Here is a 21,367-nt window from a genome sequence, read left to right as displayed (position 1 = left end):
TGTGCATCAGATAGTGTCGTTCTCAGTGCAGCTGTGATGCACGAACAATTCATTCTTCGGTTCCGGCTGAGTAGTGAACAGTAGTTGGACTTTTGAAGCGCCGTCCACCAGACGGAGGCCACCATAGCGCATGTCCAACTATGACACTAAACGCCTGGGTTCGAATCAAAGCGAGAACATCAAAAAAAATTGTCAGCGATGGTTATTCCCTAACAATGCAGGCGACACTTGTGAGGTACTATGCCATGTAAAAACTTTTCTCCAAAGAGGTGTTGCATTGCGGCACTCCTTTCGGACTGGGATAGGGAGCTTAAACTTGAATCGGACAGCACTCAGTGATATGTGAGAAGAAGAAGTTTGCAGTTCCTTAATGGAATATGCATGGGCAAATTTGCATTTTGCATTTGTCCACCAGACTGCAACACCATATAGCATTATAAGTCTAACAACTGCAGTATATAACCAGCAACAGAGCATGTCATGTGATTCATGACGGTTTTAACGCCCATCTTTTGCCAATGGCTCTGCTGCTTGTGTCTAGGGCAAGAGTTGTCTTTCTTGCCCTTTCCAAAAATATTTGATTTGAAGCTCAATTTCCTGTCCAGTTTTCGCAGTAAATGGAACATTCTTTCCTTCCAAGCAGAAAGGTGCCACTGTAGGCAACATGTATCTGCTGGTGAAAGGATCTACTTATGCCTTTACGCCTAACCCACTTTCGGTAGCCCAATTGAATGTCGCAACTAGAGCTTGCTGAAGTATTGAGTTGCCCAAAAAGTAATTGCGGATTTTTTAAAAGAAAGTAAATGCATTTTTAATAAAAGTTAGAATGAACTTTAATCAAATATACTTTTTTTACACTTTTTTTCGAAAGCAAGCTAAAAGTAACAGCTGATAACTGACGACTATATGAAAAATCCGCAATTACTTTTTGGGCAACCCAATATAACTCTAGGATTGCTTGGAAACTTGCCCTTACCGATTGTTGCCACCTCATCAGCATTAGCGACAACTTTAATACCTTTTTCTTCCGCAGACAATAATACAATATATTGTTAAAAGCTATATTCCATATTGTTACTCGTTTATGCGGCGTCAAATTGCCCACCGGTGGCTTACGGTCTATTTTTTGGGAGGATTTCAATATGACAACATTACCCCGAGGGACGAACATAAACATGTCTGAACTCAAAACAATAAAGAAAAACGATCATAAAAATTCTTAACACACTCTTTCATGATAGGAGCTTGACGTTGTGCTCCTGCACTTTGCCCGCCCTACCATGGTCTTTAGTTCTCCATGACAAAAATATTGCTAAAGACACCAAAAACTAATTTACACACCTCATATACCCATAACATTCAATTTACCCGCAGGGAAAATTCCGGGAAAATGAATAAATATATCAAGTGAAATCAAGTATAAATTCGCAAACTACTTCTATACTACAGGGTAGCAGATACGAAGTGTTACCAAGATCATATGGGTGTTTCTTTTAAACAAGAAATGTCAACTACGTGAGCACCTGCTTCTGAGTTTATTTTAAAAGAAAGAAAGCGTTTTATTTGGTTGAAGAATAAAAATCGACTTTTGTTGGCGCATTCTAATACCGCAAAGTGAACAAAATGTGTGTATATCACACAACAAATCATTATAATCATATCAGATAGCATTGTCAAACACCACGGCGGTGGTCTAAAATAAAAAACTGTAACAAAACCTACAATGGTTCGAAGGCACGAATTCAATGAAATCACCGCCGTAGTGACTATCAGAGGTTCTCGATTATACACCAAACCAAAAAAAGGTAGGATCGAAAGAGTTTAGGAGATGCTGCTCTTGCACGAACATGGAAGATTTCCGAACATTGTGTTCTGTGACAAAAAAACTTTCTTAACTAAGCAATTCGTAAACTCTTGAAACGACCACAAGAACATGAATTTGAGCCTGCGAACGGACAAACGAACTAATTTTCCAAAGCCGTAGGATCTTTCCCAAAGAAAAAGGCACTGTAGCTATATTTTCTTTAAGGAAAGGGTGCTATAACTACTCTTTTTTAAAGGAAAGGGTGCTATAGCTACCATTGTCAAAGGAAAGGATGTTATTGGGTTGCCCAAAAAGTAATTGCGGATTTTTCATATAGTCGGCGTTGACAAATTTTTTCACAGCTTGTGACTCTGTAATTGCATTCTTTCTTCTGTCAGTATCAGCTGTTACTTTTAGCTTGCTTTAGAAAAAAAGTATATTTGATTAAAGTTCATTCTCAGTTTTATTAAAAATGCATTTACTTTCTTTTAAAAAATCCCCAATTACTTTTTGGGCAACCCAATATAATTAACTTTCCCCAAGGAAAGGGTGCTATAACTACTTTCCACAAAGGAAAGAGTGCTGCTACTATCCTCTCCCAAAGGAAAGGGAACTATAACTACCATTTCTCCAAGGAAAGGGTGCTGTTTATACCCTTTCCCAAAGGCAAGGTTACTACAACTACCCTTTCCCAATTGAAAGGGTAACAAAATTACCATTTCCTAAAGGAAAGGGTACCATAATTACCCTTTCCCAATTGAAAGGATAACAAAACTAGCTTTTCCCAATTGAAAGGGTAACAAAACTACCATTTCCCAAAGGAAAGGGTACCATAATTATCCTTTCCCAAAGGAAAGGGTACCATAACTACCCTTTCCCAAAGGAAAGGGTACCATAATTACCCTTTCCCAATTGAAAGGGTAACAAAACTAGCCTTTCCCAATTGAAAGGGTAACAAAACTACCATTTCCCAATTGAAAGGGTAACATAACTACCATTTCCCAAAGGAAAGGGTATAATAACTACCCTTTCCCAAAGGAAAGGGTACCATAACTACCCTTTCCCAAAGGAAAGGGTACCATAACTACCCTTTTCCAATGGAAAGGGTACCATAATTACACTTTCCCAAGGAAGGGGTACCAAAATTACTCTTTCCCAATGGAAAGGGTAAGATAACTCTACCTTTCCCAATTGAAAGGGTAACAAAACTAGCCTTTCCCAATTGAAAGTGTAACAAAACTACCCTTTCCCAAAGGAAAGGGTACCATAACTACCCTTTCCCAAAGGAAAGAGCATCATAACTACCCTTTCCGAATCAAAAAATGGTACCATAACTATCCTTTCCCAAAGAAAAGGGTTCAATAAATACCCTTTCCCAAAGAAAAGGGTACCATAGCTACCCTTCAAGAATAGAAGTGTATCATATCTACAATTTCCCAATGGAAAGGGTAACATAACTACCCTCTCCCAATGGGAAGGGTAAAATAACAACCCTTTCCCAATTGAAAGGGTAACAAAACTACCCTTTACCAAAAGAAAGGGTACCACAATTACCCTTTCTCAAAGGAAAGGGTACCATAACTACCCTTTTCAAAAAGAAAGGGTACTACAACTACCCTTTTCCAAAGGAAAGGGTACTACAACTACCCTTTCCAAATATAAAGGGTAATGCAATGGTACCAAAGATACCCTTTCCCAAAGGAAAGGGTACCATAATACAATGGTACCATAAATATCCTTTCCCAAACGAAAGGATGCCATAACTACCCTATTCCAAAGGAAAGGGTATCATAACTACAATTTCCCAACGGAAAGGGTACTATAACTACCCTATCCCAATGGAAAGGGCAATATAGTTAACTTTCCCAAAGGAAAGTGTACTATAACTTAACTTCCCCAAAGGAAAGGGTACCATTACTACACTTTCCCAAAGGAAAGGGTACTATAACTACCCTTTGCCAAAGAAATGGTACTAAAACTTCCCTTTTTCAACTCAATCTCCATAACTACCCTTTCCAGAAAGATAGGGTGACATAATTACTCTTTGCCAGAGGGTAACTACCCTTTTCCAAAGGAACGGGTACTCAAACTACCCTTTGCCGAAGAAAGGGTACTAAAACTACCCTTTTCCAACTCAATCTCCCCTTTTCCAAAGGAAAGTGTACTATAACTTCCCCTTCCTAAAGTAAATAGTACTAAAACTACCCTTTCCCAAATAAAAAGAATAACAGAACTACCCTGTTCTTAAGGAAAGGGTACTAAAACTACTATTTCTTAGGGAAAGCTTTAAAAGCTTTTTCGTATAAAAATCTGTTTAGGGCAATCGAACTATTTAGTTTTCTTTCAATTATAAACTGTTTTGCCTTAATAAACATACCACGTTATTTTGTCTGTGAGTCACAGTGACGTGCTTCTCCATTTATGGACCTTTGGCAGCGATAATGTTTCTCCAGCCAAGCCACAAAGAAAGTATAAAAATAATTTTGTAGTGTAAACATAGCTCTAGCCTCTACGGCATTTAGTTTACAAATTTTGCTGACGAGTTGCATTGACCAGTGACTTAGCATTTCGCTGTTGTGCTAGTTGTAGAATAATCGTCGATTGCTCCGGAACACAGCTGGAACTGAGCAAAATGTCTATGGTAGTTTTTCGAGGAAATTTTGCTGAGAATCTACGATTTGGTCATGTTTTGGAAATTTGCGGTAAAGCGAAGGAGGAGGCTCAAAGGTAAAAACAGTCAGGCTTAGTATGAAAAAGTATAGATTTTGAAGTACTTAGGCAATAGGAGTAAGAAAGCAAGATATATTGGAATAAAGTTAGTAAAAAATTAGAGGAATTTATTGAAGGAAACTCTTCAGCCTTTAGCAGTATCTCAATATAAAAAACAACAATTTTTTTTTATTTTTTAATTATATCTAATATTTGTGGTTTTTTTTTAAGTTTTTCCATATCCCTAAAATCTTCAACTGATGTTTCGGCGGATGATCTTAACGTGGGCCTTCAAATATTGGTTAACTTTAACAAAAATGTTATTGTTCTGCGGAAACATCTGAACGGTGAATGGTGTGATGAAGAGTCAAAAGCCTATGAGACCTCCGCCTTGATGAAGGAGTTCAAAATCTATATTGCCATGGCCGATGAGAAATTCCATATCAGCGTTAATAAGGCCCATTTAGATTTTTACAAATATCGGCTGCGTCTATCTCTGTTGACTGTGTTGGAAATCGATGGTGATTTGGATTGTGTTCGTCAGGTGGATCATAGGAAATATTTTCCCTATTCTTGGCCTCCCATTCAGGTGGTGGAAGAGCGTTTGCAGTTTAGTGGTGATGTTCCAATGCCTTTTAAATCTGGCCACATCATGGTAATCACTTGCAAGCTACAGGGCAATGAAAATGGCCGTTTTGTTACCCAGTTAAGGAATATAACGGACATGGAAAGGCAAGAGTTCCATATGAGTGTTCGTTTTGACACCAAGACACTGGTGAGAACAAGCAAAACCATAGCCGTGGAGGAACATTACAAGTAAGTTTTTGATCCCTGAGATAAAAAGAATCATCTCGATTTTATCTTTTTTTTTTAAATTTTCAGATTTGGCGATGAGGAAAAAGGTGGCAATTTCCCCTTTGAGGATTTTCTAAAACCCTTCAGACTTGCATTTGCCTTTACCGATAAGCAACTGATTCTAGCAAAAGATGGGCAAATACTTTTTGGATTCAAATGGCGATCTCCCCATATATTGCCCTTAATCGGTGGCCTAAAATTGTTTGGTGTCAATGGTGTCCAAATGGTAGTCAGTCAACTTGATCACATTCAAATGGAGGATGATATGTGTCATGGATTTGAAAGTTATTCCATTTTGGATTGTTTGGAAAATGAGTATTAAATTTTTAAAAATATGTAATTATTGGTGAAGCATTTTTTCAGGAGGGTTAGGTAATGTTATCCTTTCTCCAAAAAAAGGATAACTTTTCCAATGTGAAGAGTTCTAAACCTACAATTTTCCAAATGAAAGGGTACCAAATGTGGGGTTTCCCTAAAGAAGGGTAATAAAACCAGAGGAAAGGGTGGCAAAGCAAATTTTATTCAAAGAAAATGGTACTAAAAGTAAATGAAAAGTTACTTAAAGTATTTTTTAGAAGGGTGCTAAAAAGGTGCCTTAAAAGGGTGCTAAAACGACTCTTTTCGAAAGGAGGAATACTATAACTAAACTTCCCCAAAGAAAAAGGCAATAAATCTAAACTTTCTCAAAGAAAATGGTGCCAAAACAAAACTTTCCACAAATAAAGCAGTACTAAAACTGAACTTTTCTAAAGAAAGGGGTGAGTTTTAGCACCCCTTTCCTTGGAATAGTTCAGTTCCTTTCCATTCCCAAAAAAGCGTACTAAAACAACACTTTATCTAAAAGAAGTTACCTTTACTAAAAGAATGTGTACTAAGGCTACCCTATCCTAAAGGAAAGTGTACTAAAACATCCATATCTTAAGGAAAGTGTACTAAAACTTCCCTATCCTAAAGGAAGGTGTACTAAAACTTCCCTAAAGTGTACTTAAACTACACTTTACTAAAGAAAAGTGCACTAAAACTACCGTCTACTAAAGGAAAGTGTGCTTAAAATAATCTTTGCAAAAGGAAAGTGTACTTAAACTACTTTTTCCAAAGAAAAGTGTACTAAAACTACTTTTTCCTAAAGAAAAGTGTACTTAAACTACTTTTTCCTAAAGAAAAGTGTACTTTAACTAATTTTTCTTAAAGGAAAGTGTACTAAAACTATTTTTTCTAAGGGAAAGTGAACCATATCTACTTTTTCCAGAAGAAAAGGGTGCGAAAACTACTTTTTCCTAAAAGCAAGTGTATTATAACTACCCTCTCCTAAACTAACCTGTATTAAAACTAACCTTTCCTAGAGGAAAGTGTATTAAAAATACCTTTTCCTAAAGAAAAGTGTACTAAAACTATCATTTTCTAAGGAAATACGTACTATAACTTCCCTTTCCCAATGGAAAGTGTACTTTAACTATCCTCTCCAATGGGAAAGTGTTCTCAAACTATCCTTTCCAATAGGAAAGTTTTCTCAAACTAGGCTTCCCAAAAAAGTGTACTAAAACTACGTTTTTCTAAAGGAAGAAGTACTAAAACTATTTTTTCCTAAAGGACGGTGTACTAAAACTACCTTTTTCTAAAGAAAAGTGAACCGAAACTACTTTTTCCTTAAGGAAAATGCAGTAAAACTAACCTTTCTTAAAGGTAATTACACTATATTCCACTTTCTTAAATGAAAGCTAACCTTTCTAACTACCCTTGGAATAGGAAAGTGTACTAAAACTACACCTTCCTTAAGAAAACTGTTTTTAAACAACCCTTTCATAATGAAAAGGGTACTAAAACTACATTTCCCTTGGGGTAAGTGTACTTTTTCCCAAAAGGAAAGTGTACTAACTACTCTTTTCTAAAGAAAAGTGTACTAAAAATACTCTTCTTCTCTTCTTCTCGAGTACTAAAACTACTTTTCCTAAAGAAGAGTATACTAAAACCACTTTTCCTAAAGGAAAGTATACTATAACAACCATTTTTTAAAAGAAAGTATACCAAAATTACCCTTTCCCAAAGGAAAGTGTACTTGAACAAGAAAATTGTACTAAAAATACTTTTTCTTAAAGGAAAGTGTATTAAAACTACCCTTTCCCAAAGGAAAATGTAGTAAAAATACCTCTTCTTAAAGAAAAGTACTGGTACTATAACTATCCTTTGGAATAGGAAAGTGCAATAAAATTACACCATCCTAAAGGAAACTGTAAGGAAAAGTGTACTAAAACGACACTTTTGAAAAAAAGTGTACTAAAACTACGCGTTCGTAGAGAAAAGTGTACTAAAATTACCCTTCAGTAAAGGAAAGTGTACTAAAACTACCGTTTCCAAAAGGAAAGTATTTTAAAAATAACTTTTCATGGAGGAAGGTGTACTAAAGCTATCCTTTCCCAAAAAAAGTGTACTAAAACAACTTTTTCCTAAAGAAAATTGTACTAAAACTACTTTTTCTTAAAGAAAGTTGTACGCAAACTACCCTATCCTCAAGGAAGGTGTACTAAAAGTGCCCTATTACGAGGAAAGCGTACAGAAACTTCCCTATCCTTAAGGGAAGTGTACTAAAACTACCCTTTCGTGAAGGAAAACTTACTAAAGCTCCTTTTTCCTAAACTAAGGTGTACTAAAACTACTTTTTCCTGAAGGAAGGTGTACTAAAACTACTTTTCTTTAAGGAAGGTGTACTAAAACTACTTTTTCCTAAAGAAAATTGTACTAAAACTGATTTTCTTTTGGAAAGTGTACTAAAACTACCCTTTCGTTAAGGAATTGTACTAAAACTACCATTTTATAAAGGAAAATGTACCAAAACTAACCTAGCCTAAGTGTTTTAAAAATAACTTTTCATGAAGGAAGGTGTACTTAAACTCTCCTTTCCCAAAGGAAAGTGTACTAAAACTAAACTTTTCTAAAGGAAAGTGTACTAAAAATACTCTTTTCTGAGCGATTTCCCTAAGGAAAGTGTACTAAAACTACTTTTCCAAAAGGATAGTGTACCGAACCCACTTTTTCCTGCATAAAAGTGTACTATAACTACTTTTTTCCAAAGGAAAGAGTACTAAAACTACCATTTCCTAACGGAAAGTGTACTAAAATAATTTTTCGTAAAGGAAAGTATACTAAAACTACCTTTTGCTGAAGAAAGTGTACTAAAACTATTTTTTCTTAAAGGAAAGTGTACTAAAGTAATTTTTTTTAAAGAAAATTATACTAAAGCTACTTTTTCATAAAGGAAAGAGTACTAAAACTACTTTCTTCTGAAGGAAAATGAATCAAAACTATTTTTTTCTTAAAGGAAAGTGTACTAAAACTACTTTTTCCTCAACGAAAGTTTATTAAAACCACCCTTTCCTAAAGAAAAGTGTACTAAAAATACCATTTTCTTAAAGAAAGTGTACTTAATCTACCCTTTTCTTAAGGAGTGCGTACTATAACTTCCCTTTCCAATATCAAAGTGTGCTATAACTACCCTTTTCAATAGGAAAGTCTACTCAAACTAATCTTTCCAAAATAAAAATTGAACTAAAACTATTTTTTCCTAAAGGAAGGTGTACTAAAACTACTTTCTCCTGAAGGAAGGTGTACTAAAACTACTTTTTTCTGAAGGAAGTTGTATTAAAACTACTTTTTCTTTATGGAAAGTGTACGAAAACTACTTTTTCCTAAAGGAAGGTGAACCAAAACCAAATTTTTTTAAAGGAAAGTGTATAAAAACTTCCCTTTCCCAAAGGAAAATGTAGGAAAACTACCCTTTATTAAAGTAAAGTATACTAAAACTACACTTTCTTAAAGGAAAGTATATTAAAGCTAAACTACCTTTGGCAATAGGAAAGTGTACTACAACTACCCTTTCCCAAAGAAAATTGTACCAAAACTAATTTTTTCTGAAGGAAGGTGTACTAAAACTACTTTTTCCTGTAGTAAAGTGTATTAAAACTACTTTTTCTTGAAAGAAGGTGTACTTAAACTCATTTTTTCTTAAGGAAAGTGTACTAAAACTGTACTAAAACTATTTTTTCTTTAGAAAAAATGTACTGAAACTAACCTTTCCCAAAGAAAATTGTACCAAAAATTTTCTATCCTAAAGGAAAGTGTATCAAAACTATCATATCCTAAAGAAAAGAAAGTTCTACGCAAACTACCCTTTCCTTAAGGAAAGTGTACTAAAATTGCCCTATTCCGAGGAAAGTGTACTAAAACTACCCTTTCGTAAAGGTGGGTTTGCTAGAAATACCCTTTTACTTAAGGAAAATGTACTAAAACTACTTTTTCCTAAACTAAGGTGTACTAAAACTAATTTTTTCTGAAGGAAGGTGTACTAAAACTACTTTTTCCTGTAGGAAAGTGTACTAAAACTACTTTTTCTTTAAAGAAGGTATACTTAAACTCCTTTTTTCTTAAGGAAAGTGTACTAAAACTGTTCTAAAACTATTTTTTCCTTTGGAAAAGTGTACTAAAACTACCCTTTCTTTAAGGAATTGTACTAAAACTATAATTTTTTAAAGGAAAATGTACCAAAACGAACTTAGCCTAAAGAAAAATGTACTGAAACTACCCTTTTCTAAAGAAAAGTATACTAAAACTATCCTTTACTAAAGGAAAGTGTATTGAAACTAAACGTAAAGGAAGGTTTACTGGAACTACCCTTTCTTAAAGGAAGGTTGACTAGAACTACCCCCTTTCCTTAAGAAATGTGTACTAAAACTACCTTTACCTAAAGGAAAGGGTACTGAAACTACCTTTACCCAAAAGACGGGTAGACTAAAACTACCCTTACGTAAAGGAAAGTTTGGCAAGGCAACACTCTCTCAAAGGAAGGGTTACTCAAAGGAAAGGTTACATTTCCGAAAAGAAAGGTTACTGAAATCGCGCTTTTCAAAAGGGAACGGTACTAAATCCACACTGTCTTACAGGATAAGTACTAAAACTTCCCTTTCTCAAAGGAAAATGGAGTTTCAAATGGTATTTAGACTACCCTTTCTTAAAGGAATGTTTACTTAAACCACCCATTCTTTAAGGACAGGCTACCTTATAACCTCTTCAAAAGAAAGGTGTATTAAACCTTTATTATCTTAGAGAAAAGAATACTAATGAAACCCTTTCTCAAAGCAAAGGGTACACACTTATGGTCTTGACTTGAGTTATGTGAACAGTTGAAACTTGAAGCACAAATTCTTTATTTCTGATAGTTTATAAGTCTATGACATTATTAATCTCTATAGGTCTCTCTCTCTCGCTCTCTTATTCTCTCACTCTTCTTTCCCACATACTACGTATCCGAATACGATTCAAATCCTTGACATTGCACATCATCCAAATGAAAATGGTCCAAGGCATAGAGGCGAACTCTCATGCCATTTAGGCCCAAAATCTTCAGACCAGTAATACTAGATAAAACATGTGAACTTCTGAAGGCAAACTCAAAAAGGAAAATGCCATCCTTAGCCATTTTCAAGGAGTTTGGTGTAAAGCCCACAGCCAGTTTAAAGGGTTTCGATAAGTCATCAAATGGAAAGTCACACAAGGTTTCCTCAATGCCATACCTAGAGAAAAAAAACAAATAAAAATAAAAATAAAACATTTGGTTTGCTTAAATTTGCTTATCTCTTTAACCTACTGCAGTCTATAGGGATTTGAAGTCATTAAAGGCAATTTGGCATTTCTAACAATTGTCCTTCTATCGAAACGTACACTTATATGGGCCACTAGACTCTTATTGTTATCCCCATGGGGAAAATTCAAATTAAATCTGCCATTAGTTTTGCCCAATAATTTCATGGTCATAACCATAACATGGCCTGCTTGCAATGTAATTGGCAGATCTTGACTAAACATCAAATTATCATCGGAGATTTGTATTAAGGGCCATGGGGTGGGAAAATATTTGCGGTGATCCACTTGTTTGATGACCATCAAATGACCTTCAATCTTCAAAGTACTCAATGCATTCAAAGGCAGACAATAACGCACAAAAGTCACAGATTGACGATTGATGGACACATGGAATTTTTGTTCATCCATGGTAATAAGGATTTTAAAGTATTGACGAAATTCTGCAGGATCAAAATCGATGTCATCCACTTCCTGTGTTTGCATATTTATCAATTGCTTAAATAGGATTTTCTCCTCTAGGGGGTTGGTGGTCATTTGGAAACCTATATCACAGCTAAAGTCAGCTTTGCTGCTGCATTTGCCTGTGGCCAAGGAAATACTGAACCTGTGGAGAATTGGCAATTAAGAGAAGAAATTGTATGGCAGTCTTTTTTTTTGGGAACTTACCATGATTCTTCATTATCTGCCTTACCACCAATTTCCAAAATATGACCAAATTCTAAATTTTGAATAAGTTTTCCCTCAAAAAGCACTGCCATATTAGATTCATATGACAGTTTGTTTTAAAAATTGTTCTGTTTGCTGTGAGCTTCAAATGCTTTCTAACGCGTTATCGTTTTTTAAGCATTATGGTACTTTTTCCATTGCAAGTGGTTAGGTTAACCAAGCTAAACCACAATTGTTAATGAAATGATGAACTTTTTATAGAATATATAACAACAGGGTGGTAACAGAAGTTAAAAAAAGTTTAAGTAAAAAAAATTTTTTGGAATTTTATTTTTAGTAAAAAATGTATTAAAATTTAGTAAACACTAGCCGGGCCGCTCCGCTGCGCTTTCTTTAATTCTCTAATGTATTTTTAGGGTGGGGACACTTCGCCTTGAATGTGGATATCGAATTCGTCCTACTATAGCCCATGTCCACCTATGACACTGAACGCCTACATTCAAATCCTGGCGAGAACATCGAAAAAATTTAAATCAGTAGTTATCCTCTCTTAATGGTGGCGAAAGGTTTGCGAGGTACCAAGCCATGCAAGGTCATGTAAATTCTTCCCAATGTGGTGTCGCCCTGCGGCACGCTGCTCGGACTTGGCTATAGGTCCCTTATCATTGAGTTGAAACTTGAATCGGAAAGCGCTCGTTTATGTGTGAGAAATTTGCCCCTGCTCGGTTCATGGGTAAAATTTAACTCTACTCCCAAATGCCTTTCTTTTGAATCCCATATAACCACTTTGGTAAATATTGGGTTGCCCAAAAAGTAATTGCGGATTTTTCATATAGTCGGCGTTGACAAATTTTTTCACAGCTTTTGACTCTGTAATTTCATTCTTGCTTCTGTCAGTTATCAGCTGCTACTTTTAGCTTGCTTTAGAAAAAAAGTGTAAAAAAGTATATTTGATTAAAGTTCATTCTAAGTTTTATTAAAAATGCATTTACTTTCTTTTAAAAAATCCGCAATTACTTTTTGGGCAACCTTATTTCCTATTTACGGGGTATTTCGGGGGTGGGTAAGGTCCAAGTGTCTGGGTGGCCATGTAAATAATATAAGCTTCGTGCTCTACTTTCAAAATACATTTTATATGAGCCCCATATCGGCATGAACGGTAAATAAGTTCTGTTTGAGAGTGGAGTGAACCCCAGGGTCTTTGTTCCAAAAATGAGTATCAATTTCGTACTCTACTCCCAAATGGCTTTTATTGTATATAAGTCACATATTGCAATGGTCGGTAAATAAGTCCGATTAGAAAGGTATTTTAGGGCGACCACCAAACACATGGCTCTTCAATTGAATATCAAATTAGTTTTTCACTCTCAAGCACCTTTATTTTGAGCCCTACATTGTCGTGATTGGCCTATATATCCATTTGCCGAGTGTTGAGTGGCCCCCGAGGCACCCGACCCCAACAATAGAAACCATGTTTTGTTTTAGGTGACTGTAAGAGAGCTAAACAAGTAAGAGCGTGCTAAGTTCGGCCGGGCTGAATCTTATATACCCTCTACCATGAATCGCATTTGTCGAGTTCTATGCGCGGTATATCTTTTAGGCAAACATAGAATATTGAATAAGAACTGTTATGCTATTGGAGCTATGTCAAGTTATAGTCCGATTCAGACCATAAATGAATGCTGAACATTGTAGAAGTCATTGTGTAATATTTCAGTTCATTCGGATAACAATTGCGCCTTGTAGGGGCTCAAGAAGCAAAATCGGGAGATCGGTATATATGGGAGCTGTATCATGCTATTGATCGATTCAGACCTTATTAGACACGTATATTGAAGGTCATGAGAGAAGCCGTTGTACAAAATTTCAGCCAAATCGGATGAGAATTGCGCCCTCTAGAGGCTCAAGAATTCAAGATCCCAGATCGGTTTATATGGCAGCTATATCAGGCTATGAACCTATTTGAACCTTATTTGGAACAGTTGTTGAAAGTCATAATAAAATACGTCATGCAAAATTTCAGCCAAATCGGATAGGATTTGCCCCCTCTAGAAGCTCAAGAAGTCAAGACCCAAGAACGGTTTGTATGGCAGCTATATCAGGTTATGGACCGATTTGCGCCATACTTAGCACAATTGTTGGATATCGTAACAAACCACGTCGTGCAAAATTTCATTCTAATCGGATAAGAATTGCGCCCTCTAGAGGCTCAAGGTTTATATAGCAGCTATATAAGGTTATAAACCGATTTGAACCATACTTAGTACAGTTGTTGGAAGTCATAACAAAATACTACGTGCCAAAATTCATTCAAATCGGATAAGAATTGCGCCCTCTAGAGACTCAAGAAGTCGAAACCCAAGATCGGCTTATATGACAGCTATATCAGTTTATGAACCGATTTGAGCCATACTTGGCACAGTTGTTGGATATCGTAACAAAACACGTCGTGCAAAATTTCATTTCAATCGGATAAGAATTGCGCCCTCTAGAGACTCAAGAAATCAAGACCCAAGATCGGTTTATATGACAGCTATATCGGGTTATGGACCGATTCGAACCCTACTTGACGTAGTTGTTGGATGTCACCACAAAACACGTCATGTAAAATTTCATTCAAATCGGACGAGAATTGCGCCCTCTAGAGGCTCAAGAAGTCAAGACCCAAGGTCGGTTTATATAGCAGCTATATCAGGTTACAAACCGATTTAAACCATACTTAGCACAGTTGTTGGAAGTCATAGAGAAACACGTCGTGCAAAATTTCACTCCAATCGGATAAGAATTGCGCCCTCTAGAGGCTCAAGAAGTCAAGACCCAAGATCGGTTTATATGGCAGCTATATCAGGTTACTGACATATTTGAACCATACTTTAGCATAGTTGTTGGAAGTCATAGAGAAACACGTCGTGCAAAATTTCATTCCAATCGGATAAGAATTGCGCCGTCTAGGGGCTCAAGAAGTCAAGACTCAAGATCGGCTTATTGGCAGCTATATCAAAACCGATATGGCCCATTTACAATCTCAACCGACCTACGCTAATAAGAAGTATTTGTGCAAAATTTCTAGCGGCTAGCTTTACTCCTTCGAAAGTTAGCGTGCTTTCGACAAACAGACGCACGGACAGACGGACGGACATGGCTAAATCGACATAAAATGTTACGACGATCAAGAATATATGTACTTTATGAGGTCTCAGACGAATATTTCGAGTAGTTACAAACAGAATGACGAAATTAGTATACCTCCATCCCATGGTGGAGGGTATAAAAATTTCGAACGAATCGCATTTTAGGTTAATGAGAAGTGCTTTTTGGGGGAGGAATGATAGCTCAGACATTTCGACTTGTGCTTCACTCCCAAATTCTTTAGTTTGAGTCCCATATTGCCATGGTCGGTAAGGGTGAACCGTTTGGAAAATGTCCTGAAAATAGATATCAAATTCGTTTTTTACTCCCAAATACCGTTGATTTGAGCTCCATATTGCCATAGTCGGAAATGAAGTTCAATTTAGGGGGTGATTTAGGGCACATCCCCAAACACTTGGCTCCAAAATTGTATATCAGATTCGTTTTCTACTCTCAAATACCTTTCATTTGAGTCCCATATTGCCATAATGGGTGAATGAACCTAGTTTAAAAGAAAAAGCGCCACCTAGACCTGAACGTAAATTTTAATGATATATTTGTAATCTACTACCAAATGCCTTTTATTTGAGTTCCAAATATCTATGCCTAATTTGCCCATATGGGGGTTTTTTGGAGTGGGGTGACCTCCCATTGCTTAGACCTAATTTTATATGCCATGTTTCCTATCTTCTGCAAAATACTTTTTACTTGAGTCCCGTATTGACATGAACGTCGAATATATCTGTTTAGGTGAGTTTTCCGCTTGGGACGGCCCGATGAGTACAATGATACAAAATTTTTATTCGATATTTGTCTTCTAGTCCATAATACCTTTGATACCCATATTGTGTCTATCGGGAGACTTTTGATTTTGAGCGGTATTTTTGGGGTATGGGGGAAGGTCCGGCCCCATCTGATATCTAAACATTATATTAACAATGTTTCCTTCCACAAAAACCTACACAATCTGTGAATATTTTAAGAAAATCGGTTCAGCCGTTGTTGATTCTAGGAAATAAACAAAGAAACCGAGTGTCATATAGTCATGACGGATCATATGCCCATTTGGGGGGTTTTTAGGGGGTGGGGTGACCCTTACACTTCGATCTGATTCCTAATCTACTCCCGAATACCTTCCATTTAAGCCCCATATTGATATGGACGTTAAATTTACCTGCTTTAAGAAGTTTTGGGGTTCGGGCGACTTCCTGGGTACTTGGATCCAATTTTTATTACCATATTCGTATTCTACTCTTCAATACCTTTCATTTGATGTCCATATTGTCCTTATCGGTCCACTTTTGATTTTGGGTGGTATTTTTGGGGTAAGGGAGGAGGGTCCGTCCCCTTCCGATATCAAAAAATTATAAAACCTATTCCTTCCTAATCTAATCCCTAATATCTTTCATTTGAGTCCCATATTGTCATGCTCGTCCAATAAACCTATTTTAGGGTGTTTTGGAATTGGGGCGGCCCCAGTTACTTGGACCTAATTTGAGTCCCATTTTGTCCCTATCGGTACACTTTTATTTTTGGGTAGTACTTTTGGGGTAAAGGGGAGGGTCCGCCCCCCTTACGATATCAAAATATTATATAGCCTATGTTTCCTTCCAGACCAACCTACACAATCTATGAAAATTTTAAGGTAATCAGTTCAGCCGTTTTTGAGTCTATACGTAACAAACAAACAAATAAAAAAAAAACAAATTAATTTTTATATATAAGGAGATTTTTTTTTTTGCAATTTAGTAAAATTTTTATTGAAATTTTGTCTTTAGCTAAAAATTTAATTGGGATTGGGCATATGGAAAAAATTTCATTGAAATTAAAATTCAAATATTTGTTTGAAATTTTGTCTTTTGAGAGGATATTTTATTTTTAGTAAAGATTTATTAAAATTTAGTAAAAATTTCATTGCATTTAGTAAAAACTTCATAGAAATTAAGTAAATATATCTTGAAATTTAGTAAAAATCTCAATGAAATGTTCGCTAAAGACAAAATTTCATTGAAATTTTTGCTAATTTTGTTGTTAGCAAATATTTCATTGACATCAAATATATTCAATGCAATCAAAAATTTTTATTGAAATTTTGTCTTTTGAAAGGCACGTGGACGGACGGACGGACATTTATTTGGAATTTCCTGGTTATGAAGTATATATATCAAGAATATATGGTCTATGACTTATATTACGATGTGCTACCAACAGAATGGAGAAGTATTTAACTTCCATCCCCCTCGTATGGAGGAGATTATTAACAACTTTTGTAAATATTCATACTCAGTTATATTTTGTAGCCTATCTTTGAGCGTTTTTTTTCAGTTTGCTGCTTCACTCATTTTAATTTTACACTTTGTAAACTCGAAATCACCGAGTTGAGCACAGTTCTCAGTTTGAATTCGGTGTGGTTACCAATAAGCGCTAGTTGCCTCTGTAGAATTCTATTTTAAATAAAAATTCTTTTTATGGATGTGCTTTACCATAAAAAAGAAAAAAAATAAAATCATTTGTCGATATGAGTAGTGCTCGTGTCATTGGTTTTGATTTAAGCTGATTTTGGAAAGTTGTCGCAATAAAAGTAGATGAAGTAGAATATCGTGATTCCAAAAACAATGCTGATTTAAAGAAGTATTTTCGGTTTGCTCGGTTGTTTTAGAAAAATTCCCAAAAATTTTTAAAAAATCAATAAAACTGGGTAGGTGGGTGTAGATAAAAACAAAACCTTGAAAGTGAAAAAAAAAAAATTTACATTATAAGTGCATGTAAATAGTACTTAAGGTGCAAAACTAACGCAGTGGTCAAGATGAAATAAGAACTAAAGTTAAAAAAAGCCAAACTACCGACACCTTACACTGCTAAGATTGATGCCAAGTGATATTACTGAATCGTGACGCACGTGTAACAAAGAAATTTCACCAAATTGGAATGAAATCTCATGACAAGTGAAGTTTTTTTTAGTCAACTCAGTTATATATTGGGTTGCCAAAAAGTAATTACGGATTTTTTAAAAGAAAGTAAATGCATTTTTAATAAAGCTTAGAATGAACTTTAATCAAATATACTTTTTTACACTTTCTTTCTAAAGCAAGCTAAAAGTAACAGCTGATAACTGACAGAAGAAAGAATGCAATTACAGAGTCACAAGCCGTTGAAAAAATTTGTCAACGCCGACTATATGAAAAATCCGCAATTACTTTTTGGGCAACCCAATACAATGGGGAGACTTCTGTCATAACCATCAATGCTGAGCAATAAAAGTTTTAACTCAAAGACAAGTAAAAAGGCATTAAGTTCGGCAGGGCTGAACTTTGGATATCCACCAGCTCGGATGCCTACCTATCTTTTGTCATAATACGGTCCCATAGCAGTTATATCTAAATATAGACCGATCTCCTTCGGTATATATATAACAGCTATATCCAAATTTGTACCGATCTGGACCGTATTGAACAGGGATGTCGAGGAGCATAACACAACTCGCTATACCAAATTTCAACGAAATCCGACATTAAATACTCCTGTTATGGGCCCAAGACCCTAAATTGAGAGATCGGTCTATATGGCAGTTATATCGATATATAAGCGGATCTTAATCATACTCGGTACGAAGTTGAAGGATCTAACACAACTCATTGTGCCTAATTTCAACGAAAATCGTTAATAAATTCACCTTTTATGAGCCTTAAAGCTTAAATCGGCAGATCGGGATATATGACAGCTATATGCAAATCTGGACCGATCTGGGCCATATTGCAGAAAGATGTGAAGGACCTAACATAAATCACTGTTCCAAATTTCGGTGACATCGGACAATAAATGCGATTTTTATGAGCACTAGATCTTAAATAGAGAGATCGGTCTATATGGCAGCTATATACAAATCTGAACCGATCTGAGCCATATTGCAGAAGTATGTCGAGGGGCTTAACTAAACTCGCTGTCCCAAATTTCGGCGACATGGGACAATAAATGCGCCCAAAGACTTAAATCGAGAGATCGGTCTAAATGGCAGCTATATCCAAATCTGAACCGATCTGAGACAAATTAAACATGGATATCGAAGGGCCTAACACAACTCACCGTCCCAAATTTCAGCTAAATCGGATTATAAATGCGCCTTTTATGGGCCTAAAATCCTAAATCGAGAGATCGGTCTAAATGGCAGCTATATCCCAATCTGAACCAATATGAACCTCACATAACTCTTTGTCCCAAATTTTATCAAAATCGGGTAATAACTGCGGCTTTTATTGGCCTTTAGATCCTAAATCGGCAGATCGGACTATATGGCAGCTATATATTAATATAGACCGATCTGAACCATATTCGATTCGGTTGTCAGGAGGCTTAGAATAACTCACTGTTTAAAATTTCAGCGAAGTCGGGTAATGTCTAAAGATTTGATGGGTTTCAAACCCTAAATCGGCAGATCGGTCTATATGGCAGCTGTATCTACATAAAGTCCGATCTGAACCATATTTTGGGTCGAGAGGCTTGAAAAAACTTACTGTCTCAAATTTCAGCGATATCGGACAATAAATGCGCTTATTAGGGGTCCAAGACATTAAATCGAGTGATCGGTGTATATGACAGTGGATATAGCTGCCATATACACCGATCCCTCGTTTTAATGTCTTGGGCCACTAATAGGCGCATTTATTGTCCGATATCGCTGAAATTTGATCTGAGACAAATCGAACCGATCTGAGACAAATCGAGCAAGAATGTCAAAATCGGATAATAAATAAAGCTATTATGGGCTTCAGACCCCAAATCGGCAGATCGGTCTATATGGCAGCTATATCTATATATAGACCGATCTGAACCATATTCGAGTCGGATGTCAGGAGGTTAAAAAAATCTGACTAATTAGAATTTCAACAAAATTGGGCAATTACCAAAGATTTTATGGGGTTCAGACCCTAAATCGCCCGATCGGTCTATATGGCAGCTATATCTAAATATAGTCCGATCTGAACCAAATTTGAGTCGCATGTTCGGAGGCTTAAAGAAATTCACTGTTTCAAATTTCAGCGAAATCGGGTAATAACTGAAGCTTTTATGGGTTTTAGACCCTAAATCGACAGATCGGTGTACAAGGCAGCCGTATCCAAATCTGGTCCGATTTGGCCCTTTTCAGAAATTAACCCGCGTGCAGCAATAAGACGTATCTGTGCCAAATTTCAGCTCAGTATCTCAAATTTTGAAGACTGTAGACTGATAACAACAGACGGAAATGGATATTTCGATGTGTTGCAAATGGAATGATTAAATAAATAAACCCCCTATCTTATGGTGGTGGTTATGATAAGGGATTACCTATTTATAGTTGAGTCCGAAGAGTGATGCTTCTGAGTAAAGACAAGTAGAAGCGTGCTAAGTTCGGCCGGGCGTAATCTTGGGTACACACCCCCTTAGTACAGGGATATCGTTATTTAGGGGGGCCTATATCACCATATTGACCGATTCGGATAAAACTTGGCGTGCGTCATGTGGTGTGGGCCAAATTTCAGCCAATTCGGATGAAAATTGATGCTTCTAAAGATTCAAGAAGTCAAATTCGGGAATCGGCTTATATGGGGGCTATATCTGTTTATATATCGATTCGGATCATACTTAGCATTAAGGTTGGAATGCTCAAGTATTAATTCCAAATTTCAGCTAAATGGGATGAAAATTGAAGCTTCTAAGGACTGAAGAAGTCAAATCCGGGATCGGTTTATTGGGGGCTATATCTGTTTATGAACCGATTCGGATCATACTTGGTATGGAGATTGGAAGTCTTAAATCAAGTCTTTGATCCAAATTTCAGTCAAATCGGATTGAAGCTGAGGTTTCTAAAGGGTCATATATGTTTATAAACCGATTTAGATCATACTTTGGATGATGGAAGTCCTAACTCAAGTCTTTGTTTCAAATTTCAAATCCGGGGATCGATTTATCGGTTCATAAACCGATTCGGATCATACTTGGCATGGATATCGGAAGTCTTGACTCAAGTCTTTGTTCCAAATTTCAGCCAAATCAGATGGAAACTGAGGTTTCTTAAGGGTCAAGAAGTCAAATCCGAGGATCGGTTTATATGGGGGCTATATCTGTTTATAGACCGATTCGAATCATACTTTGCGTGGATGTCGGAAGTCATTCCTCATGCCTTTGATCCAAATTTTAGCCAAATTGGAAGAAAATTGAAGCTTCTAAGGGCTCAAGAATTCAAATCCGGGGATGGGTTTATATGGGGGCTATATCTGTTTATAGACCGATTCATATCATACTTGGCATGGATGTTGGAAGTCATTCCTTATGCCTTTAATTCAAATTTTAGCCAAATTGGATGAAAATGGAGGCTTCTAAATGATCAAGAAGTCAAATCCGGGCATCGGGTTATATGGGGGCTATGTCCAAATCTGAACCGATAAGGCCCATTTGCAATCCACAACGACCAATATCAATTAGAAGTATTTGTGCAAAATTTCAAGAGGCTAGATTTACTCGTTCGAACGCTATCGTGATTTCGTCAGACGGACGGACGGACATGGCTAGATCGACTTTAAATGTCATGCCGAT

At 36.3% G+C, this 21,367-nt stretch overlaps 4 protein-coding genes across 4 annotated transcripts in view; 3 read left to right on the top strand and 1 right to left on the bottom strand.

Moving 5' to 3' along the window:
* Window positions 1-21,367, top strand: part of LOC106084710 (aquaporin) — a 225,974-nt gene that overhangs the window by 86,518 nt on the left and 118,089 nt on the right. The gene's annotated exons all lie outside the window — the stretch shown is intronic.
* LOC106084699 (32 kDa beta-galactoside-binding lectin) lies at window positions 4,311-5,708 on the top strand. The gene is made up of 3 exons (XM_013248575.2): window positions 4,311-4,531; window positions 4,745-5,329; window positions 5,396-5,708. The coding sequence occupies exons 1-3, from the start codon at window positions 4,437-4,439 to the stop codon at window positions 5,688-5,690; spliced, it is 975 nt and encodes a 324-aa protein (XP_013104029.1). The 5' UTR covers window positions 4,311-4,436; the 3' UTR covers window positions 5,691-5,708.
* On the bottom strand, window positions 10,513-11,809 carry LOC106084702 (32 kDa beta-galactoside-binding lectin lec-3-like). The gene is made up of 3 exons (XM_013248579.2): window positions 11,669-11,809; window positions 11,007-11,606; window positions 10,513-10,932 (listed from the first exon to the last, which is right to left on the bottom strand). The coding sequence occupies exons 1-3, from the start codon at window positions 11,758-11,760 to the stop codon at window positions 10,659-10,661; spliced, it is 966 nt and encodes a 321-aa protein (XP_013104033.1). The 5' UTR covers window positions 11,761-11,809; the 3' UTR covers window positions 10,513-10,658.
* LOC106084697 (uncharacterized) overlaps window positions 17,187-21,367 on the top strand; it is an 8,528-nt gene continuing 4,347 nt past the window's right edge. Inside the window, exon 1 of the mRNA XM_013248572.2 lies at window positions 17,187-17,495. The gene's annotated coding sequence lies outside the window, so the exon portion shown is untranslated. The remainder of the gene's footprint in view (window positions 17,496-21,367) is intronic.

The sequence above is a fragment of the Stomoxys calcitrans genome, chromosome 2, assembly GCF_963082655.1.
Source record: "Stomoxys calcitrans chromosome 2, idStoCalc2.1, whole genome shotgun sequence".
NCBI classification, from domain to species: Eukaryota; Metazoa; Arthropoda; class Insecta; order Diptera; family Muscidae; genus Stomoxys; species Stomoxys calcitrans.
The sequence above is the reverse complement of the archived record's forward strand: the minus strand, read 5'-3'. Positions and strand labels throughout refer to the sequence as shown.

Excerpts from the sequence above, each read along its gene's own strand:
- LOC106084699 (XM_013248575.2), top strand. The coding sequence starts at position 4,437 with ATGTCTATGGTAGTTTTTCGAGGAAATTTTGCTGAGAATCTACGATTT. Across the intron at positions 4,532-4,744 it reads GCGAAGGAGGAGGCTCAAAG|TTTTTCCATATCCCTAAAAT; the intron begins GTAAAAACAGTC and ends TTTTTTTTTAAG. Across the intron at positions 5,330-5,395 it reads GCCGTGGAGGAACATTACAA|ATTTGGCGATGAGGAAAAAG; the intron begins GTAAGTTTTTGA and ends TTAAATTTTCAG.
- LOC106084702 (XM_013248579.2), bottom strand. The coding sequence starts at position 11,760 with ATGGCAGTGCTTTTTGAGGGAAAACTTATTCAAAATTTAGAATTTGGT. Across the intron at positions 11,607-11,668 it reads GCAGATAATGAAGAATCATG|GTTCAGTATTTCCTTGGCCA; the intron begins GTAAGTTCCCAA and ends AATTCTCCACAG. Across the intron at positions 10,933-11,006 it reads TCAAATCCCTATAGACTGCA|GTATGGCATTGAGGAAACCT; the intron begins GTAGGTTAAAGA and ends TTTTTTCTCTAG.